Source organism: Camelus dromedarius, chromosome 27, assembly GCF_036321535.1.
Source record: "Camelus dromedarius isolate mCamDro1 chromosome 27, mCamDro1.pat, whole genome shotgun sequence".
Taxonomy (NCBI): domain Eukaryota; kingdom Metazoa; phylum Chordata; class Mammalia; order Artiodactyla; family Camelidae; genus Camelus; species Camelus dromedarius.
Genome location: NC_087462.1, coordinates 6,072,582 through 6,090,096, shown reverse-complemented (window position 1 = coordinate 6,090,096; position 17,515 = coordinate 6,072,582). Strand labels below are relative to the sequence as shown.

At 49.5% G+C, this 17,515-nt stretch overlaps 1 protein-coding gene across 3 annotated transcripts; it reads right to left on the bottom strand.

Annotated features, from left to right (window-relative positions):
* Window positions 1-112: 112 nt before the first annotated feature.
* S1PR5 (sphingosine-1-phosphate receptor 5) lies at window positions 113-4,944 on the bottom strand. 3 transcript variants are annotated; one of them, XM_064480253.1, is made up of 3 exons: window positions 4,392-4,516; window positions 3,795-3,903; window positions 113-2,948 (listed from the first exon to the last, which is right to left on the bottom strand). In XM_064480253.1, exon 3 carries the CDS (start codon window positions 2,928-2,930, stop codon window positions 1,728-1,730), a length of 1,203 nt encoding a protein of 400 aa, XP_064336323.1. In that variant the 5' UTR covers window positions 2,931-2,948; window positions 3,795-3,903; window positions 4,392-4,516; the 3' UTR covers window positions 113-1,727. The 3 variants fall into 3 exon arrangements, with proteins under 3 accessions (XP_064336323.1, XP_031293135.1, XP_031293134.1); XM_031437275.2 differs by lacking the exons at window positions 3,795-3,903; window positions 4,392-4,516 and adding an exon at window positions 4,830-4,944; XM_031437274.2 differs by lacking the exon at window positions 3,795-3,903 and having other exon boundaries at window positions 4,392-4,816.
* Window positions 4,945-17,515: the final 12,571 nt, after the last annotated feature.

The window sequence follows — 17,515 nt, the reverse complement described above, 5'->3', positions numbered from 1 at the left end:
TATAAGAAGAGACACCAGAGAGCCAGAGCTGATTAACACAGTAGAGAATCTAAATGTGCAACAATTTCCAAGATATACTATTAAGTTAACAAAGCAAGGTGGAGAGCAATGCTCAAGTTGTGTAAAAAGAGAGGAAATGTATTTACATTTCAGCTCATATATTCACAGGATAGCTCTGGAAGTTTCTGAACAGTGTATGCATCCAGGAAGGGAAACCGGTGCTTTTTGAATTTTGTAAAATGTGAACAAGTGAAATCTATCATCACACCATCAAACAACTGAACAATGGGGTGGGATATCTCAGGTTGCCCTGGAAGATTACCGGAGCCTGGGGTAGGGGCGTCAGGCCAGGTGGGAAATTGGGTCCAGTTCTGAAGTGGCCTGGGATATAACTCCAGGCTTGGGTGTGTTTGTGTTCCAGGAAATTCGTTGGTTTCCTGTGCATGAGGTCTGCAGGGACGGCCCACGGAGACTCAGTCCCCTAGGCTGGGTCAGAGCCTCCCCCAAAACACCGCCTGGCTCGCGACTGCCTGCAGTTCCGCTATCTCCCGGCAGGTGGCCCGCCGCAGTATGAGACCGGGACCCCCGGTCCTTTCCCCACTCTCGCCCCGCCCCTCTCCCGCCGGCCCCTCCGGAAGGATTAGGAATGCGCCAGAGGACAGCTGGGGCTGTGGCCAGCGCGCCTGGAGGATTTTATGGGCACAAACGGGGCCCTGGTACCGCCCCCGGCCAAGAATGCAGACCCCTGAAGGAGGGAGCGTCAGCCTGGCCTTGACAGACCCCCCCGCCCCGCAGGAGGGGCAGGACATTAGGCGTGTGCCTCCTTGGGCCTCACAGCCTGACAGCCTAGGCTAGTATCCTGCCTCGGCGGACATTGGGACAAGGTACTCAGTTCTTGGAGTTTCCTCACCTGTCAAATGGAGGTGAGGAAACCTATTTTGCAAGGTTGCAGTCCGGGTGAGAAAAAGGTGTGTCCTGGGCCTAGCACTGTGGGGGTAACTATCCAGGCACAATAAGTCCATATGGTCTGAGTCCTTATCATCGCTTCCTTAGGCCAGTGCAGTCACCATCATCTTATTCTCCTAGCTTTGCCCCCGACAAAACCAGAGGCACCTGGAAACATCTAAACCAGATTAAGTCCCTCCTCTGCCTAAAACCCTCCATGAATCCCGCCTTACTCAGAGCAAAAGCAAAGTCCTCTCCTGGGCCCACAGGGCCCTGCACCACCTGCCCCATTATTTCCCTGCCTTTGTTTCCTTCCACTCTCCCTCTCCATCGCTGCTCCAGCCACATTGAAATCCTTGCTTTTCAGAGAACACACAGGCATATTCTAGCCTCAGGGCCTTTGCACCTGCTGTTCCCTCCACCTGAAATGCTCTTCTTTCAGAATTTCCCAGGACAGTGACCGTCTCAGCTCACATCACAGGTCACCACCTCGGCAGAGAGGCATCACCTGACCACCATCACATCACTGTATTGTCATTGGAATTACCTCCATACCTCTTTACTCCGTTATTGTCCATGTCTGCCACCAGAACATCAGTTCCACAAGGGCAGGGATTTTTGTCTATTTTGTCCATTCCTGCGGGGTTTAGCGTCAAGAAAATACGTTTTCCTGCGTCTTTTCTACCTTCACCACCTTCGGCTGCTTTTCCTACAAATTCATTTATTTAAAAAGAAAGTCTGCAAAAGAGCTCTTAGGGAAGGCAATGGCAGGCCAAAAGGCATCAGTCTGCGGCGGGCAGGGGTACCAGAGTCTGGGCTGCTGTGGGAGCTCCAGGGCTGCCAGTAGAGCCGCTCGTGTCCAGCCCATCCTGCTGGGGCGACGAGCGTTCGGAGCGGCTGGAGCTGCCGCCCAGGCCAGGAGGCAGCCAGCGGTGCAGGCCGCCCGAAGCCTCAGGGCCGCTACCCGACCGCTGGGAGGCACCCGAGCCTGAGCCTCGGCCGCAGGGGAGACAGCTGCAACAGATGAGGTTGAGGAGCGCCTGACGCAGGTCGCGGTTGGTGAACGTGTAGATGATGGGGTTCAGAAGCGAGTTCGCCATGGCCAGGCCCAGGAAGGGGTCCGCCTGCAGGAGCACGGGGCAGGCCCGCGCCGGGCACGCCACATCCAGCAAGAGTAGCAGGAAGAGGGGGCCCCAACACGCCACGAAGGCCAGGAGCACCACGCTGAGCGTGCGCAACAGCGCTAAGGAGCGCGGTGTGCGGCGTGCGGGGGTCGAGGCGCCCTCGCCAGCCCCGGGGCGCGCGCGTAGGCGCTGCGCTTTAGAGCGGACTAGGCAGTAGATGCGTCCGTAGAGTGCACAGATGGCAGCCAGGATGCCAACGAAGGCGAGTACGCAGAAGAGGACGTAGGCCTTGGCGTAGAGCGGCAGGACAGTGGAGCAGGCGTCCAGACGGCCCAGACAATTCCAGCCAAGAGCAGGCAGTAGCCCGAGGAGCAGCGACACGCCCCAGGCGGCGGCCGCCAGCGCCAGCGTGCGCCCTCGACGCGCGGCGGGCGCGGGTCCCCGGCGCTCCATGGTGAGGAGGCGCTCGAGCGCGATGGCCAGGAGACTCAGCACGGATGCGGCCAGCGCCACGAAGACGCCGCCCTCTCGCGCGAACCAAAGCGCGGGCGACAGGCGCAGCGTGAGCGGTCCCGATAGCAGGATGTTGGCCGCATAGGCGGCTCCCGCCAGCAGGTCAGACAGCGTGAGGCTGCCCAGGAGCAGGAACATAGGCGCATGGAATCGCGGGTGGCGTCCGAGCACAACCAGCACGGCCAAGTTCTCGACCACGATGAACGCGCACACGGCCAGGCACACGACGGCGTCGGCGCGCAGCCCAGCGCCAGGCTGGTAGCGCGCACCGCGGAGCTTGCCAGTATAGTTGTAATGCAAGACGATGACCTCGCTCACCGGTGCTGGCCGCAGCAACCCCGGCTCCATGGGCCGCCAGCCCCAAAGCTGAGGAAAGATTGGATGCAATGTCAGGCCTGGCGCGCGCCATCCCCACGGCTGCGGAGGCGGGCACCCGCGGGGCCTCACCTGGGAAGGGGGTCCTAACCCACTACTCCCCACCCTACACGCACGCCCTGGCCCGTAGGGAATTCGGGGTGGAAGGGGAAGTCCATGGAGACAGACCGATACAAAGACACACAAATAATACTACGAGGGGACAAGATAACACACAGTCCCATGGGGAAAGGGACACTAATAATTCACACATAAGGAGGGATATCCAGAGACACATTAATCACAGACAGAAACAGCCACACACAGAAATGTACACACAAAGACAGTGACAAACGGACAAGGACATGGACACACATAGTCACAAACTAGGGCAAAATGCGCAGTTACACCCCATTATGGAAATATGAAAATACATTTACACATGGACAGAGTGACACAGGCAGAGATATACAAATTCCACCATGCACAAACGGGATCTAGTGCCTACTTTCACAGGCCAGAATTTCACAGCCTCCACCCACACCCAGCCTGGGGCCCAGAGCCCCACAATTTGCAGGCCTCACTGCACCCAGGGCATTTTCCTGTGAAACCCCCTTCATCCACCGCAAAACCCCCAGTGAGAAAGCTGAACCCATCCACCCATTTTGCAGAGGCAGAGCCTGAGGGCAGCAGACAGGATCCACAGACTGTCTGTCTCAGAGACAGACTCTTGCAGGTCAGACATGTCTTTAAAGTATAATAATACCTCCCACCAACGAATGTGCCCTTTAATCCCCTCCACAATTCTCCCCTTGGCCCCAATTTACAGGCTAGGAAGCTGAGGCTCAGAAGAAGTACCTCACATAGCAGCAGGCACAAAGGTTTTCATGCTCCCACACAAGCACATCCACGCAGAAACAATTACACAATCGCTGGAGTCCCACTTAACAGATGAGAAAACCGAGGCCTGGGGAGGGGAACGGACTTATTTGCACATGGCAGAAGCAAATGCATCCCAGATGGCTTCAGCTGCACACTGGGAGCCAGGCGCAAATACAGATCCACAGGGAGTCACAGACTCAGCCATGCTGGGGGGAGGGGGCATCAAATACACCCAGATACAGGTTACACGCGCTCCTACTCGGTTGGGGACACTGCGCAGAGGCTCACAGCCTGTGTACCGGCCGCCTCGCCGTGGCTTGCCTGGAGGCAGGAGTGAGGTAGCGAAACTTGCAGTGGCGTGGTTGGGAGAGGGCGAGGCCGGGGGATTCCGGGTGTCCCCCACCCCCATCCCAGGTCCCGCATCGAGTTCCGGAGTCGCCGGTTTTCCCCTCCTGAGAGGCCTTCGGTAAAGGTCCGGGAAACCCAAGCAAGGGGACAAGGGTAGTGGCCAGGGCAACCCCTCCGGGCCAGGCCAAGCCCCGCGCCCGAAATGTCCCAGTGCTGTACACTCACCTCTGCGCCCAGGTGGTGCGCCCTCAGCAGTCGCGCCGCCCGGAACGGAGTGATCGGCTGCTGTTCGGGGGGCGGGGCTGGAGCTAACAGGCTAGGGTGCGGACCCGCAACGCCGGCCCTGGCGGTCGCAAGCAGTTGCCCCCCTCCCCTTAGGGCCTGGGCACCCAGCCCGTGTCTGCCAGCCTGTGCCACCCACAGCGGCACCGGAGCGCGCCCCGGCGGCGACTGGCACCGGCGAGCCCTGGACTCCCCCCTCCAGGCCGGAGCTGGCCTCCCAGGGACGCTCCGTCTCGGTAGGAGGACCCAGAGACACGAGAAGGGGAGGGTTCTTCTGCTGGGGCAGCCGCAACCTGAGCCACTTCCCCCCATCTCCTCGAGTAGAGGAGTCCGGTCTGTCCTCCTGCCCTGGGCACTGGTGCCTCCCCATTTTCAGCCTACCTTCCAATTGAACGTCCTGGGCGGCACCCCATGGACGCCCCGTCGGTGGATGGACTCCAGCACCCTGGATTAGGAGGGGGTCTTCGGCAAGCCTCAATCCCCTACCCCTAGCAGATTGGTCCTGGCGGCTTCCGGGCGCAGGCCCCACCCCATTTCCCCGCTCCCAACCCTCTTTCGGGGCTAGTGGGGGAGGGGCAGGCCCAGGCAAGATTCTGGTGGGAACCTTCCCCTCCCCAGATAAGAAGAATCCTGCTCGTAAGACCTCCTTGTTCTCCCGCTTCCCCCACCTCATCTCTCTTACCCTTATCGCTCCCAACAATGTCATTTACTCTTTTATCATGTTTCTGGACTGTGTCCCCCACCAGACTGTCAGCCCCATGGGAGCAGGGATTTGCGTCTGTTGTGGGCACTGCCGGGACACAGCTGGTGCCCAATAAGTAGCTGCTGAGTGAGTGAATGAATGAATGAATGAATAGCTCCCTCATTTTCTGTGTGCGTCTCTCCTCTGGTTTCTCGGGGTCTCTCCATCTCTGTTTCTCCCGGTCTCTGTGTTTATGCCTCTCTCAGTCGCTCTTTGTCTTTCTCTGTCTGTTCTCTCTCCCACGCCTCTCCCAGGCCTCTACTCCTCCTACGGGCCAGTCCCAGCTGGTCCTGCACCCTGTGCCCCTAGTTCCCAGGAGTTTCCAGGCTGGGAAGCTCCTCAGACTGCTTGCCACAGCCAGGAAGTGGGGCTGGGCCTGGCTGCCGCATCCTTCACCAGGACTGTGCCCTCTGCACCAGCCGCCAGTCTCAGGCTCTGCAGGCCACAGGTCGAGTGAGGGTGTCCCAGGATGAGCCGGAGGCTGGGGATGGGGTTGCATGGAGGGGTGCCCCTGGGAGAGGGACTGTGTGGGGCACCCTGGCTCGGTCGCATTCTCATGTAGCAATTTGGGGATTCCTGTGGCTCCAGACAGAACTGCTCCTGTCTATTTGACGGCTTACACGCAGGAACAGCACAGTCAGTGGGGCCAGCATAGGCCAGGTGGGGGGCTCATTAAGGGTTAGGTGCCGGGGTTCGGGGCTCAACAGCTTCACCCACCAAGCCCACTGGGATGAGCCCTGAAGATTTCCCGAAGGTGGCAGAGCCATGACTGGCACATAGCATGCGTTGGATAAATGACCTCCTTTTGCAAAGGGGAAGCCGCACCCCACAGTGGGAAAGTGGCTGCTTCACACCTCCCAGGCAGCAGTCTCACCTCCCACGGGCCCTACAAGGCTGAGGGTGACTCTTCCGGCTATGGGTCCCAGCACCCCCAACTCATGCCACCGCATGCACCAGATATCCCGAGATCATGTCCCTCTCCTGCTCCAGAACCTCCATGGCTCCATATGTAGCCCAAATTCTAACCAGAAGGTCCACAAGGCCCTGCACAGTCTCTCCTTCTTATTTCTCTGCTGTCCCTCTGCTTTGCTCCCTTCTAGCCCCACTGGCCTCTCCCCAGTTCCTCACATACTTCAAGACCTTGGCACTTGGGATTCAGCCTGCCTAGAACACCCTTCCATCAGCCCTTGCCAGTTGGTCACCTCTGCAGAGAGGCCTTCCATGATGTGTCCCCCATCCTTGCCAGTCTCACATGGCAGCATCTGAAATTACCTTGATAATTTATTCATCTGGCTTATTGTGTGTCTCTGTCCTGGACTCCCAGCTCCAGGAAGGCAAGGACCTTGTCTGTCTGTCTGTCTGTACAGTCATTGAGTAAATAAATGTTAAGGGCTTGGAGTCTGGAGTCAGGCTTTTGTAATCATGGATTCTGGCAAGTGACACCCCGCCCTGGACCTTGGTGCCCCCATTTGTAAACTGGATAATGACAGTTCCCACTCTGAGGGATGTTGTTGAGGAGGAATGAATGGGACAGAGCTGGAACACAGAGATGAGAGGTCAATACGTGTTTGCTCAGGTGCTGTTGGTCACCGCTGTATCCCTGAGGAGGAATTAGGAGAGGGTGCAGCTCAGGCCCCATGAGCCCCTGCCCTCCCGCCCCCACCCCTCCCGGCCAAGCCCGGTCTCTTTCCAGGGGAAGGGCACTCCTGGCCTCCATGCTCCTGCCACAGCCTGTCTGCCTGATGCATGCCTGGGCCGGCACACCTGCCTGGCAGGTTCTGCTGCCAGAGCCCTCACCCACAGGGGCTGCCCCACCCAACCTGCACCCACTCTCACTGAGCTGTGTCCTTGCCTCTGAAATTGCAAAATGTCTCCCTCAGACTCCCACCAATCCAGAGAACCAGAAGAGTGCAGCAGGACTTCCCATTCTCTGCTCTCTGTCTCCCTCAGACCAGTCCTGAGGCATGAATAAGACTGCTGGGAGGTGCAAACTGATGACTTTCCCATGGCCAGAGACCAGAACAGTCATGGTTTGGAGGGTCTCAAACTGGAAGTCCGAGGGCCAACTCTGGCTCACAGCCACAGGGTTTGTTTGCTTGGCTCAGAGGTTTCTCATTCAAACATCGGTCTGAACTCTACAGACACTCTGTACTCCAGTCGGTACATTTGTTTCTCACAGGGGTACAGGTTAATTCTGCTATGTACTAGCATTGAACAAGTAAGTACGTATGTTGTAGATACTGACAGCCAGTTTCTATGCTGTCAGAGAAGGAAGTTACAAATAAGCAATTTTGTGCTGGAATGGGGTTATCACTAGGGAATATTTATTTTAATAGATATGAAAATAAATAGAGATATGAGGGTACACACACATATTTCCTAGCTCTGTCTGCTCTAACACCCCAGTACCCAGAGAACACTCAGCACCCAGATCTTGGTTTCTAAATACCATTTTCCAGTACAAGAAACCAGGGCTCCTTGGAGAAATGGCTGCTTCTAGGGCTGGGACAGAGGAAAATGCACAATGATCCTGGAGCATCTTCCAGCAACAGGAAGGGCAAAAAAACCCCAAAAACAATGGCAAAAGGACACAGGAGCCAGCCTGAAAGAACTCCCACTGGCCAAAGCTGGAACAATTTGAACAAGATAAATAGCAGTAGCATTGGCATTATAGCCAAAAGAATAAAATAAAGGTCCACAAGTCCATACTGATTTAAATACATGATTAAATCAATTTTAAAATGAGGGAGAAGGAACAAACCTTCACAGAAGAATTCCAATTAACAGAAGTGAAACTGATGAAAAGAGAATGTCACCATTAGAATACCACTATGACAACTGCTGCAGGTAGAATCCACTGATTGATGAGAAAATTACTGGGCAAAACTTTAAGCCTCAAAGTTTCTCCCTCTGAATATTTTTTTTCTCCTGGGTTTAGGTAATTAGGTTTATTTATTTATTTATTTAATGGAGGTACTGAGGATCAAATCCAGGACCTCCTGCATGCTAGGCACGCACTCTACCACTGAGATATACACTCCCCTGCTGAGTGTTTAGTAATCACCTTGGTGGTCTTAATCTTTGTCCAAAATTTATTGGAAACTCTTCTCCCTCAGTGGGGAAGCTAAGTTCCCCTCCCCTTGAAGTGGGGCTGGACTTGGTACCTTACTTCTAAAGAATAGAGTATGGTCCACTCAAAACCCTGAACATGGATGTTACTAGCAACTTTGTTCAAAATTGCCAAAACTTGGAAGCAACCAAGGTGTCCTTCCGCAGGTGAATGGATAAATAAACTGTGGTACATCCAGACAATTGAATGTTAGTCAGCTCTAAAAAGAGATGAGCTATCAAGCCATGGAAAGACATAGAGAAAACTTAAATGCATATGACTAAGTGGAAGAAGCCAATGTGAAACGGCTACATGATGTAGAGTTCCAACCATGTGACATTCTGGAAAAGGCAAAACTATGGGGCTAGTAAAAAGATCAATGGTTGACAGGGGATAGGGGGTAGGGAGGATGAATAGACAGAGTACAGGGAATATTTAGGGCAATGAAACTATTAGGCACAATACAGTAGTGATGGATACATGGCATCTTCCATTTGCCAAATCCATAGACTACACCACCATGAACCCTAAAGTGAAAAACTATGGACTTCAAGTGATAGTGATGTGTTCATGTAGGTTCATCAGTGTACCAAGTATACCCCTGTGGTAGGGGGAGGCCGTAGTGGGAGAGGTTGGGGGAAGGCATCAGGACTCCTTTTTGCTGGGGGGAACTAAATTTATTTATTTATTTATTTTAATTGAAGTATAGTCAGTTACAATGTGTCAATTTCTGGTGTATAACATTATGTCCCAGTCATGCATATATATACATATATTTGTTTTCACATTCTTTTTCATTAAAGGTTACTACAAGATATTGAATATAGTTCCCTGTGCTATATTACTTATTATTATTATTATTATCTTAATGGAGGTGCTGGGGATTGAACCCAGGACCTCCTGCATGCTAAGCACACACTCTACCACTGTGAAGGAAAAGCTGGGCTGGTCTAACAAGATAACTCACAGGTCTAGGAATGTGAAGGAGAGGCTGGGCTGGGCTAACAAGATAACTCACAAGTCTAAGTATTGGAATACTGATCTGAGTTCTGCTGGACTAACTTGTAAATCTAAGTTAATTAGTGTTGGTTTGCTGTTTATGTTTTTTTGCTAGCCAGCTGGATTTTCAAAGATACATATCTGGCTTTGGAATGTTGGTTTGCTGCCTCCCCGCCTCCACTTTTGTGATGATAATGCTGCTAAAGCTGTTCCATGCCTATTGGCAGAATACCCCAAGCTTGTACTTTACCCTATAAAACCTCATGCGCATGTCTTGGAGGTGCTCAGAGCTTGGGAGTAGAAGCCCCTCTGAGCCCGCCGGTGTAATACATCTGAGTACTCCAACCCTCCAAGTGGTGCTTGTTTCTTGACTGGCCTGTCATTTCCGTAACACCACTAAGCTGAATCCTCACCCAGAATTTTGTTTCTTTTTAAGGTTGAATAGTGTTCTATTGTATTAGTATACTTATTAAAGATTCTAAAAGGCTCTGGGAAAAGGCTCTGAATTGGGAGGCGGAGGGGAGGAGAAGTCAACTGGTGGTGGGTCAGAAACTGGGCAGAGCCCCGCTCTTCTCACCTGCTCACCCCAGGCCTGGAAAACTGCCAGGGGAAAATCTGACCTCATTCTCCAGCACACATGTCCTGAGTTACAGCTTGGGTTAAACCCAGGCCAAGGGCTCATAAAGCTGTAGACATGTGTAGGGGGCCAAGCCCTCAGGAGGCAGAGGAGGCAGGCCCTGATCTTTTCCACAAGAAGCCCTGTTGGTGCCCCTCCCTGCACCCTTCACTTCCAAGTGAGGCTTGGAAACTTGGAGTCAGAACCTTCTCTCTTTCTCTCTCCCTCACACTTAGACATTAATTTCACAGACTAGATAGGGAGTGAAGTAGAAAGAACAGCTGGGCAGAGGTGTTGAATCAGCAAAATGCAGAAGCCTGGAGAACAGAAAGAATGCATGAGTAAAAGGAACGGAAATCAAGTCAGTTGGGCAGGAGTGTGGCTGAGGGGGAGGAAAAAGCAGGGGTGGGAGGTAACACTGAGTGTGGGTAGGGCAAGAGTCAAGTCTGGTGGACCTCAAATGCCAGGCCTCTGAAGTCTAACCACCATCTTGCTTAACCTCTCTGACTGCAGTATCCTCATCTGTAAAATGGAGTCACGAAAATCTTTTTTGTTCTCCCGGTGATCTTGTGAGTATGAATGCAATCATCAGTAGAAAAAGCTAACACATTGCCTGGCCCAGAGCTAACCACTTGATAAATTTCTGGCATTATTTTTTAACAGCTTTATTGAGATACAATTCACATAGCACACACCTCGCTCATTTAAAGTATGCAATTCTATGATTCTTAGTGTGTTTGCAAAGTTGTATAACCACCACCACAATCAATTTTAGAACATTTCATCACTCAAAAAAGAAATTCTGTACCCATTGGCAGTCACTCACATTTCTTCCTTCCCTCCAACCTCTAGAAACAATTAATCTACTTTCTGTCTCTATAGATTTGCCTATTTTGGATATTTCATGTGAATGGAATTTTACACTATGTGGTTTTTGTGTGTGTCTGGGCTTCTTTCACTCAGTATGTCATTCCTTTTTATGGCTGAATAATATTTCATTGTGTTTATCCATTTATCAGCTGATGGACACTTGAGTTGTTTCTCCTTTTTTTGGCTACCTTAAAAATTGCTGCTAGGAACTTTTGTGCATAGGTTTGTGTGTGTGTGTGTGTGTGTGTGTGTGTGTGTACACATATTGTCTTTTTAAAAAATTTTTAATTAAAGTGTAGTTGGTTTATGTTAATTTCAGGTGTAAAGCGATTCAGTTAAACATATACCTACATATATTTTTTTCTTTTCAGGTTCTTTTCCATTATAGATTATTACAAGAAATTGAATATAGTTCCCTGTGCTACACAGTAGATCCTTGTTGTTTATCTATTTTATATATAGTGGTGTGTGTCTGTTACTCCCCAACCCCTAAGTTGTACCTCCTAGCCTTTTCCTTTTGGTAACCATAGTTTGTTTTCTATGTCCATCAGTCTGTTTTTGGTCTGTAAACAGAATTTTTATCTTTTTTTTTTTAGATTTCACATATACATGATATCATATATGTTCATTTCTCTTGGGAATATACCTAGGACTGGAACTGTGGGTCACGTGGTAACTTATATTTAACATCTCGAGGAACTGCCAGACTGAACTGCCAGACTTTTCCAAAGTCATTGCACTATTTTACATTCCCACCAGCAATATACAGGGGTTCCAATTTCCTCACATCCTTGCTCATACTTATTATTTCCCATCCTTTTTTTTTTTTTTTTTTTACAGCCATCCTGATGGAAGTGAAGATGCATCTCATTGTGGCTTTGATAGTGATTACTTTCTGTTACCATTTTTATTGATCCCAATGCCCACACTGCAGTTCATCCTTCCTCTTGTCCTTCCCCTGCTCATGACCCTCCCATAACTCCTTGGTGCCCTTTGAAGAAAGTTTAAGCAGCCCAGGACATTGGCTTCTGGCTCTTGCAATGCCCCCTCCACCCCATATCATACCTCTTCTCTGAATCTCCAAATCTAGCATCTGCTCCTCATGGTCAGAGAGAGGCAGGCTTTGGGGTCAGACAGATGTGGGTTGGAATCCTGGCTCTGATGATCTCAGGCAGGTAGATTCACTTCTGTGAGCCTCAGTTTCCTCATCAGTTAAATGGAAATCATAATTATTCCCCCTCTCATAGGGTTCAGTGAGACAAGTCATGTGAACTCTTTAGTGCAATGCCTGGCATTGGGTAGGGGCTGTATTCATCAGGTTTTGTTTAGTTGAAAGTTCCAGAAAAAAAAAATTAAGTTCAACTGAAAAACACCTCAAACTGGCATGGAGGCGGTGGTTAGAAATGAATTGTCTCATGCAACTGAAAATCTAGAGATCTAGGAGTTGGGTTGACTTTGGGCATAGCTGGATCAAGAAGCTCCAATGTCACCAAGAATCTAACTCTCTGTCTCTTGGCTCAGCTAGGTTTTCATCCCATCAAGCTCTCTTTTGGGTGGCAGAAACTCTTCCTGGCACTATAGATCTATTATTCCCACTCAGTAGCAACTTGGAAAGATACCCAACCACACCAGGGTTTCACCAGAAGTCCCAGTACTGAATTTCATTGGCCCAGCTAGGATCATGTCATAACCAACCCAGTCTCTTGGCTTGGGGGAGTGGACTGCTCTGATTGGCCAAGTTGGAGAATGTGGGCGGAGTCAACCCAAAATGACCTGAGCATCTTCATATGGGCCATTAGGAGTCCCCAAACCCTGTTAAGTTTCATTTCAGGTACCTGAGATGGGAAGGCCACGGGACAACAGAAAGCTCAGAAATTAAATTTGGGAGGTTCAGTTTAGGGTCAGTTGAGTTTGAAATGCCTGCCAGCCATCAAGTGGTGCCACTGAGTCATCAACTGGATATGAGACGTGTTTGCTTGGTGTCTCGGTGGCTCACATTCTTTTTTATAGATTTTATGGAAATATAATTTCATTTCCTTTTGAAGGATGCTATGGAGAAGTGTAATTATTATGATGTATAGTTTCTCCACCTGGAGTTAATTGCCTTCTTTTTTTTCTTTAGGTGTCTTTCTTAGAAGTTCTGGCAATTCATCTCAATTCAACTTTCCAAGTGATAAAATCCGCCAGATAATCTGTAGGTAGCATTCTGTTTTCCTCCTGTGTTCTTTTTTGCTGAGGAATTCCTCCTGCCACCCTCCCAGGAATTCTCTTCATCTCTTTCCTATGTTGGGACCCCTGTTTTCTCAATCTCGTGTCTTCTTTTTTTCTTTATTTACCCCTCTGTTTTTGTGGAGTGCATCCTGCAATAACTTTCTGAGAATACAGGAGCATGCAATATAACATTTTTGAGCCCTTCATTTCATGTTTTGAAATGTCTTTACTTGCTCCTCACACTTGATCAATATTTTGGCTGGAAATAGTGGTCTGGATTGAAAATCCTTTTCTGACAGAATTTCGAGTCCTTAAACCCATTACCTCTTTCCTTCTAGTGTCTTTAAATGTACTCTTTATTCTACTGGGATTGAACATTCTTCCTTTTTTTTTTCTGGCTAATTGCTACTCATCCTTTAGCTCCCATGATAGATATTTCTAGGGCAGACCAATATCTATTGAATGAAAAACTACATTCAATTAGGTGACTCCCTTGACTAATTCTGGCCATTGAAATGTGAGTGGAGATGACATACATCACTTCTGTATGTCAGTTACTTCTGAGGAGGCATCAAAAAGCCCACGCATGCTTCTCCAGTCTCTCTCTTGTCCTACTGTGGTGACTGAGGCACTGAGTTCCAAGATGATGCAGCCACAAGATGGTGGGTGCCTTTTCAGCCTGGACCCCTGCAGGACTGTGTGGAGCTGAGCTCAGCCCATGTAGGATGAGTAACTCGAGAGAGAAGTAAACTTTGCTTGTGTTAAACTCCTGAACTTTGAACTTGTTTGTTATTGCAGGGAAACTTGACCTATGCTAACTAGGTCATACAGAGCCTAACCTAATACAGAGCCCAACTTAAATGTGGACTTCCTGAGAAGTCCTGGATCACAGCCCCCAAACTAGATTACCTCCCGCTATTGTAAGCTTGAATTTTCCTATGTGACCCTTGTCCCCATCGTAACTATGTAATTATTTGTGTGATAAGTTCAACATCTGTCTCCTGTATCCCACCTCCAAGACCCCAAGAGGAGACAACAGTGTTTGTGTTCTTGCTGTAGCTCAGTGCCCAGCACAGAGCATGGCACATAGTAGGTGCTCAGGATACATTTGTTGAATGAAAAAAGAGTTTGCCATCCTTTCAGCCAAACAGGCAGCCATGAGCACAGCTCATTTCTGGAGCATTCTCTCACACAACTATTGGTGTGATAGTGACATGAGAGGCAGGACAAGATAGATGGGTCCAAGGGAGCAAGGAAGTTTGACTAGGAAAGTGGAAAGCATCTTTACACATCTTTATGTTTCCTTCAAGAGAGTGTAATTTATTCTAGCAACTGCTCAGCCTGGGGGAGATTATTTCACTCAGGGGCTTGAGAACCAGGTGGAGAGGCACAGAAACATTCTTGGAATGGCTGAGAGACCCACAGTAAAATTCACACACTGATGCCAAGATACAACCACCAGAAGACAATCCTACCTTGGATTCCACTCAAGTGCAATTTTGTGTCTGCACCCTAGTGTTATCGTACTGATTTATGTTTTCAACTTTAATGGGGGCATCCTTGACATACAACCAACTGCACACACTTCAAATGTTCCAGTTTCTCTGCATCTTCACCAGCACTTGGTCAGGTTTTTCATCTGAGCTGTTCTGGTGGGTTGGTGGTTGTATCTGATTGTCCTGCTGTTTTGCATGTTCTAGATGGCTGGTGATGAGAATCTTTTCATGGGCTTATTTGACATTTATTTATCTCTTGTGAAGAGTCTGTTCAAATCTTTTGCCTGTGTTTCTATTGGGTTACTTTCTGAGTTTTAAATGTATGATGGCTAAGAAGATTACCCCTGAGAATAACAGTAGCTCTCCTGCTGTATGAACTTTATTTGTGATCCTTTACTTCCTCATCTGTAAGATGGGTATAATAATTATATCAAACTTATAGGGTTGTGCTGAGGGTTAAATGACTTAAGACAGAGAAAGCCAGTGGGACCAGGCTTGAGGGAATCAATTCAGGTCCCTGAAGAAGCCAGCTGTGGAGACTCAGAAAGAACTGGGAGGAAGCCTTTAGGATAGCTAAGCTCCATAATCATTCATTTAGTCATTTAACAAACAGTTTCTGTTCTTCCAATCTTTGGCTTTGTTGTGTCTTTTGGCTGGACACCCACCAAGAGGCAAACTCAGTTTTCAGGTAACAGAAAGACTTTGGCAGTAACAATTCCCAGTAAAGTGGTGGTTGCTGTGTGCCAGACAGTGTTTTAAGCATTTTGCATATTCATTTCGTGCTTCTCCCAAATCCTAGGAAGTAGGTACCCTGGTGGGACACAATGGCATGGTTGGTTGGTGGTATGGTGATACATGGGTTGGTAAAGGAATTTACCAGAGATAAAGTGTGAGAATAGAAAAGGAGTTTATTAGGTTTCACTGTCATAGACAACAGCAGGTCACACAGACAAGAGGTGCCTGTGTGAGCCTCAAGGGCCGGTTGTGGGGTCTTTTATAAGGTAGGGTCACAAGGTGCCTGATCGGCTTGTGTGCAAGTCTCTAATTGGTTGTAGGTGAGGTAAGAGGTTTGGGGTCGGTGAAGGGCGGTGGGGTTTGACTCTGATAAGGTAGGCTGAAATGAACTAGCCTGGGCTACTGTGATATTAGGCATTACCTGGGGCTATTAGTTTGTTAGGGGAAACACGCTCAGTAAAGAATGTACTTTATCTGTTGAGGGATCACAGGCAGACATCTGAGAGCCCAGAAATGGGGGTCGTTGGACTTTGAAGGATGTCTGTTAGCTTGACGGGTACTACTATTACTACCCCATTTGGCAGATGAGGAAACCGAGACAGAGAGAGACAAGATCACCTGTCCGAGCTGCCTGGCTGCCAGCGTCTGCCCGTGACTGTTAATGCTGCTTTAGGAGCATGACGACAACCAGAGACAGACAGTAAGTGGACTGACAGATCCTGGGAAGGGTGGCAATGAAGGCTGGGTTGGGGGAGACAAGGGCATGGGACGAAAAGCCAGTGGGGTGAAATGCAGGATCAGTTGGGGTGCCTTAACCTGAGGAGCCTGGGGGACATCTGTCAGGGCGGGACAGGTGGCAGCTGGACCCTGGGTGGGGACAGTGATGGGGGGGTGTGGATGTTGTGGCTTTACTTGTAAGGAAGAGGGGTGAAGGGAAGGAACTGAGGGTCACACTGTGAATCATCCTCCTCCTCTAGGAAGGAACCAGCTGTGGTCATGGTGGGGGGCAGGGAGCTTCAGCCATCAAACCAAACAGAAAGGACCACCTATGGCCACCCCAGCCCACCTGTCCCCTGTGAGGCTGTAAGCTCTCCTTCTTTTCCGCAAGTTGTTTGAGCGCCTACTGTATGCCATGTTGAGTGTTGAGGAGCCAACAGTGACCAAGACGGACAGAGATGCCTGCCCTCATGATATGGTGGAGACAGAGGTGATCAACATAAAAATTATAGGGTAGGGAGGGTATAACTCCATGGTAGAGCACATACTTAGCATGTATGAGGTCATGGGTTCAATCCCCAGTACCTCCTCCAAATATAAATAAATAAACCCAATTACCTCCCCCTCATAAAACAAAAAAAAATTATAGGGGGGAGGATATAGCTCAGTGGTAGAGCACGTACTTAGCATGCAAAGGGTCCTGGGTCCAATCCCCAGTACCTCCGTTAAAAAAGTAAATAAATAAATGAACCTAGTTAAATTTTTTTTAAATAAGAAAGACAACATAAAATTTATATATAAATATAAGATCAGCACTATGGTCTGAACCTTTCCCAGAATTCATTTGTTGAAATCCAACTCCCTAAGGTGATGGTATTAGGAGGTGGGGCCTTTGGGAGGTGATTAGGGTGAAATGAGGTCATGAGGGTGGAGCCTCTAATGGGATTAATGCCCTTATAAAAATGAAGAGACACAAGATATTTCCTTGTACAATGCACCAAGGAAAGGCCCTGTGAGGACATAGCCAAGAACAGTGGCCTCCCCAAGATCCCAGCCATGCTGGCACCTTGATCTTGGACTTCCACCCTCCAGAAGGATAAGAATTAATGTCTGTTGTGGAAGCCACTCCATGTGAGGTATTAGTTATAGGAGGCCAAGCTGACTTATACAATCAAGTTGCGATAACTTCTCTGGAAAAAAAAGATAGAGCAGGGAAGGGGGAAGGATCATAAGGGTAGAATTTTGAAGGCAGTCACACTGCAGGAATGACATTTGAACAAAGTCCTGAAGGAGGCTGAGGGAGAGCCATGCAGATATCTCAGGGAAGAGAGGTCTAGGCAGAGGGAACAGCTAGTGCAAAGGTCCTGAGGTGGGAGGGTGCCTGTTGAATTTGAGAAAGGAGACAGGAGTGGCTGAAGGGAAGTGCATGAAGGGAGAGCTGAAGAAGGGAAAGTCAGGGAGGTGACTGTGCTTTTGTTAGCAGATAGAGGGACCCCTAAATTAGGAAGCCCACTAAAGTGTGGGTCCTTGTTGCTGGCTGTCAAAGAATTCTTGCAGCAGAGGCAGAGGGAC

What these genes read in the sequence shown, in the direction of transcription:
- S1PR5 (XM_031437274.2), bottom strand. Translation starts at nt 4,760, where the DNA reads ATGGGGGGAAGTGGCTCAGGTTGCGGCTGCCCCAGCAGAAGAACCCTC. An exon ending in CGCACCACCTGGGCGCAGAG is followed by an intron (nt 2,949 to 4,391) that starts GTGAGTGTACAG and finishes ATCTTTCCTCAG; the next exon opens with CTTTGGGGCTGGCGGCCCAT.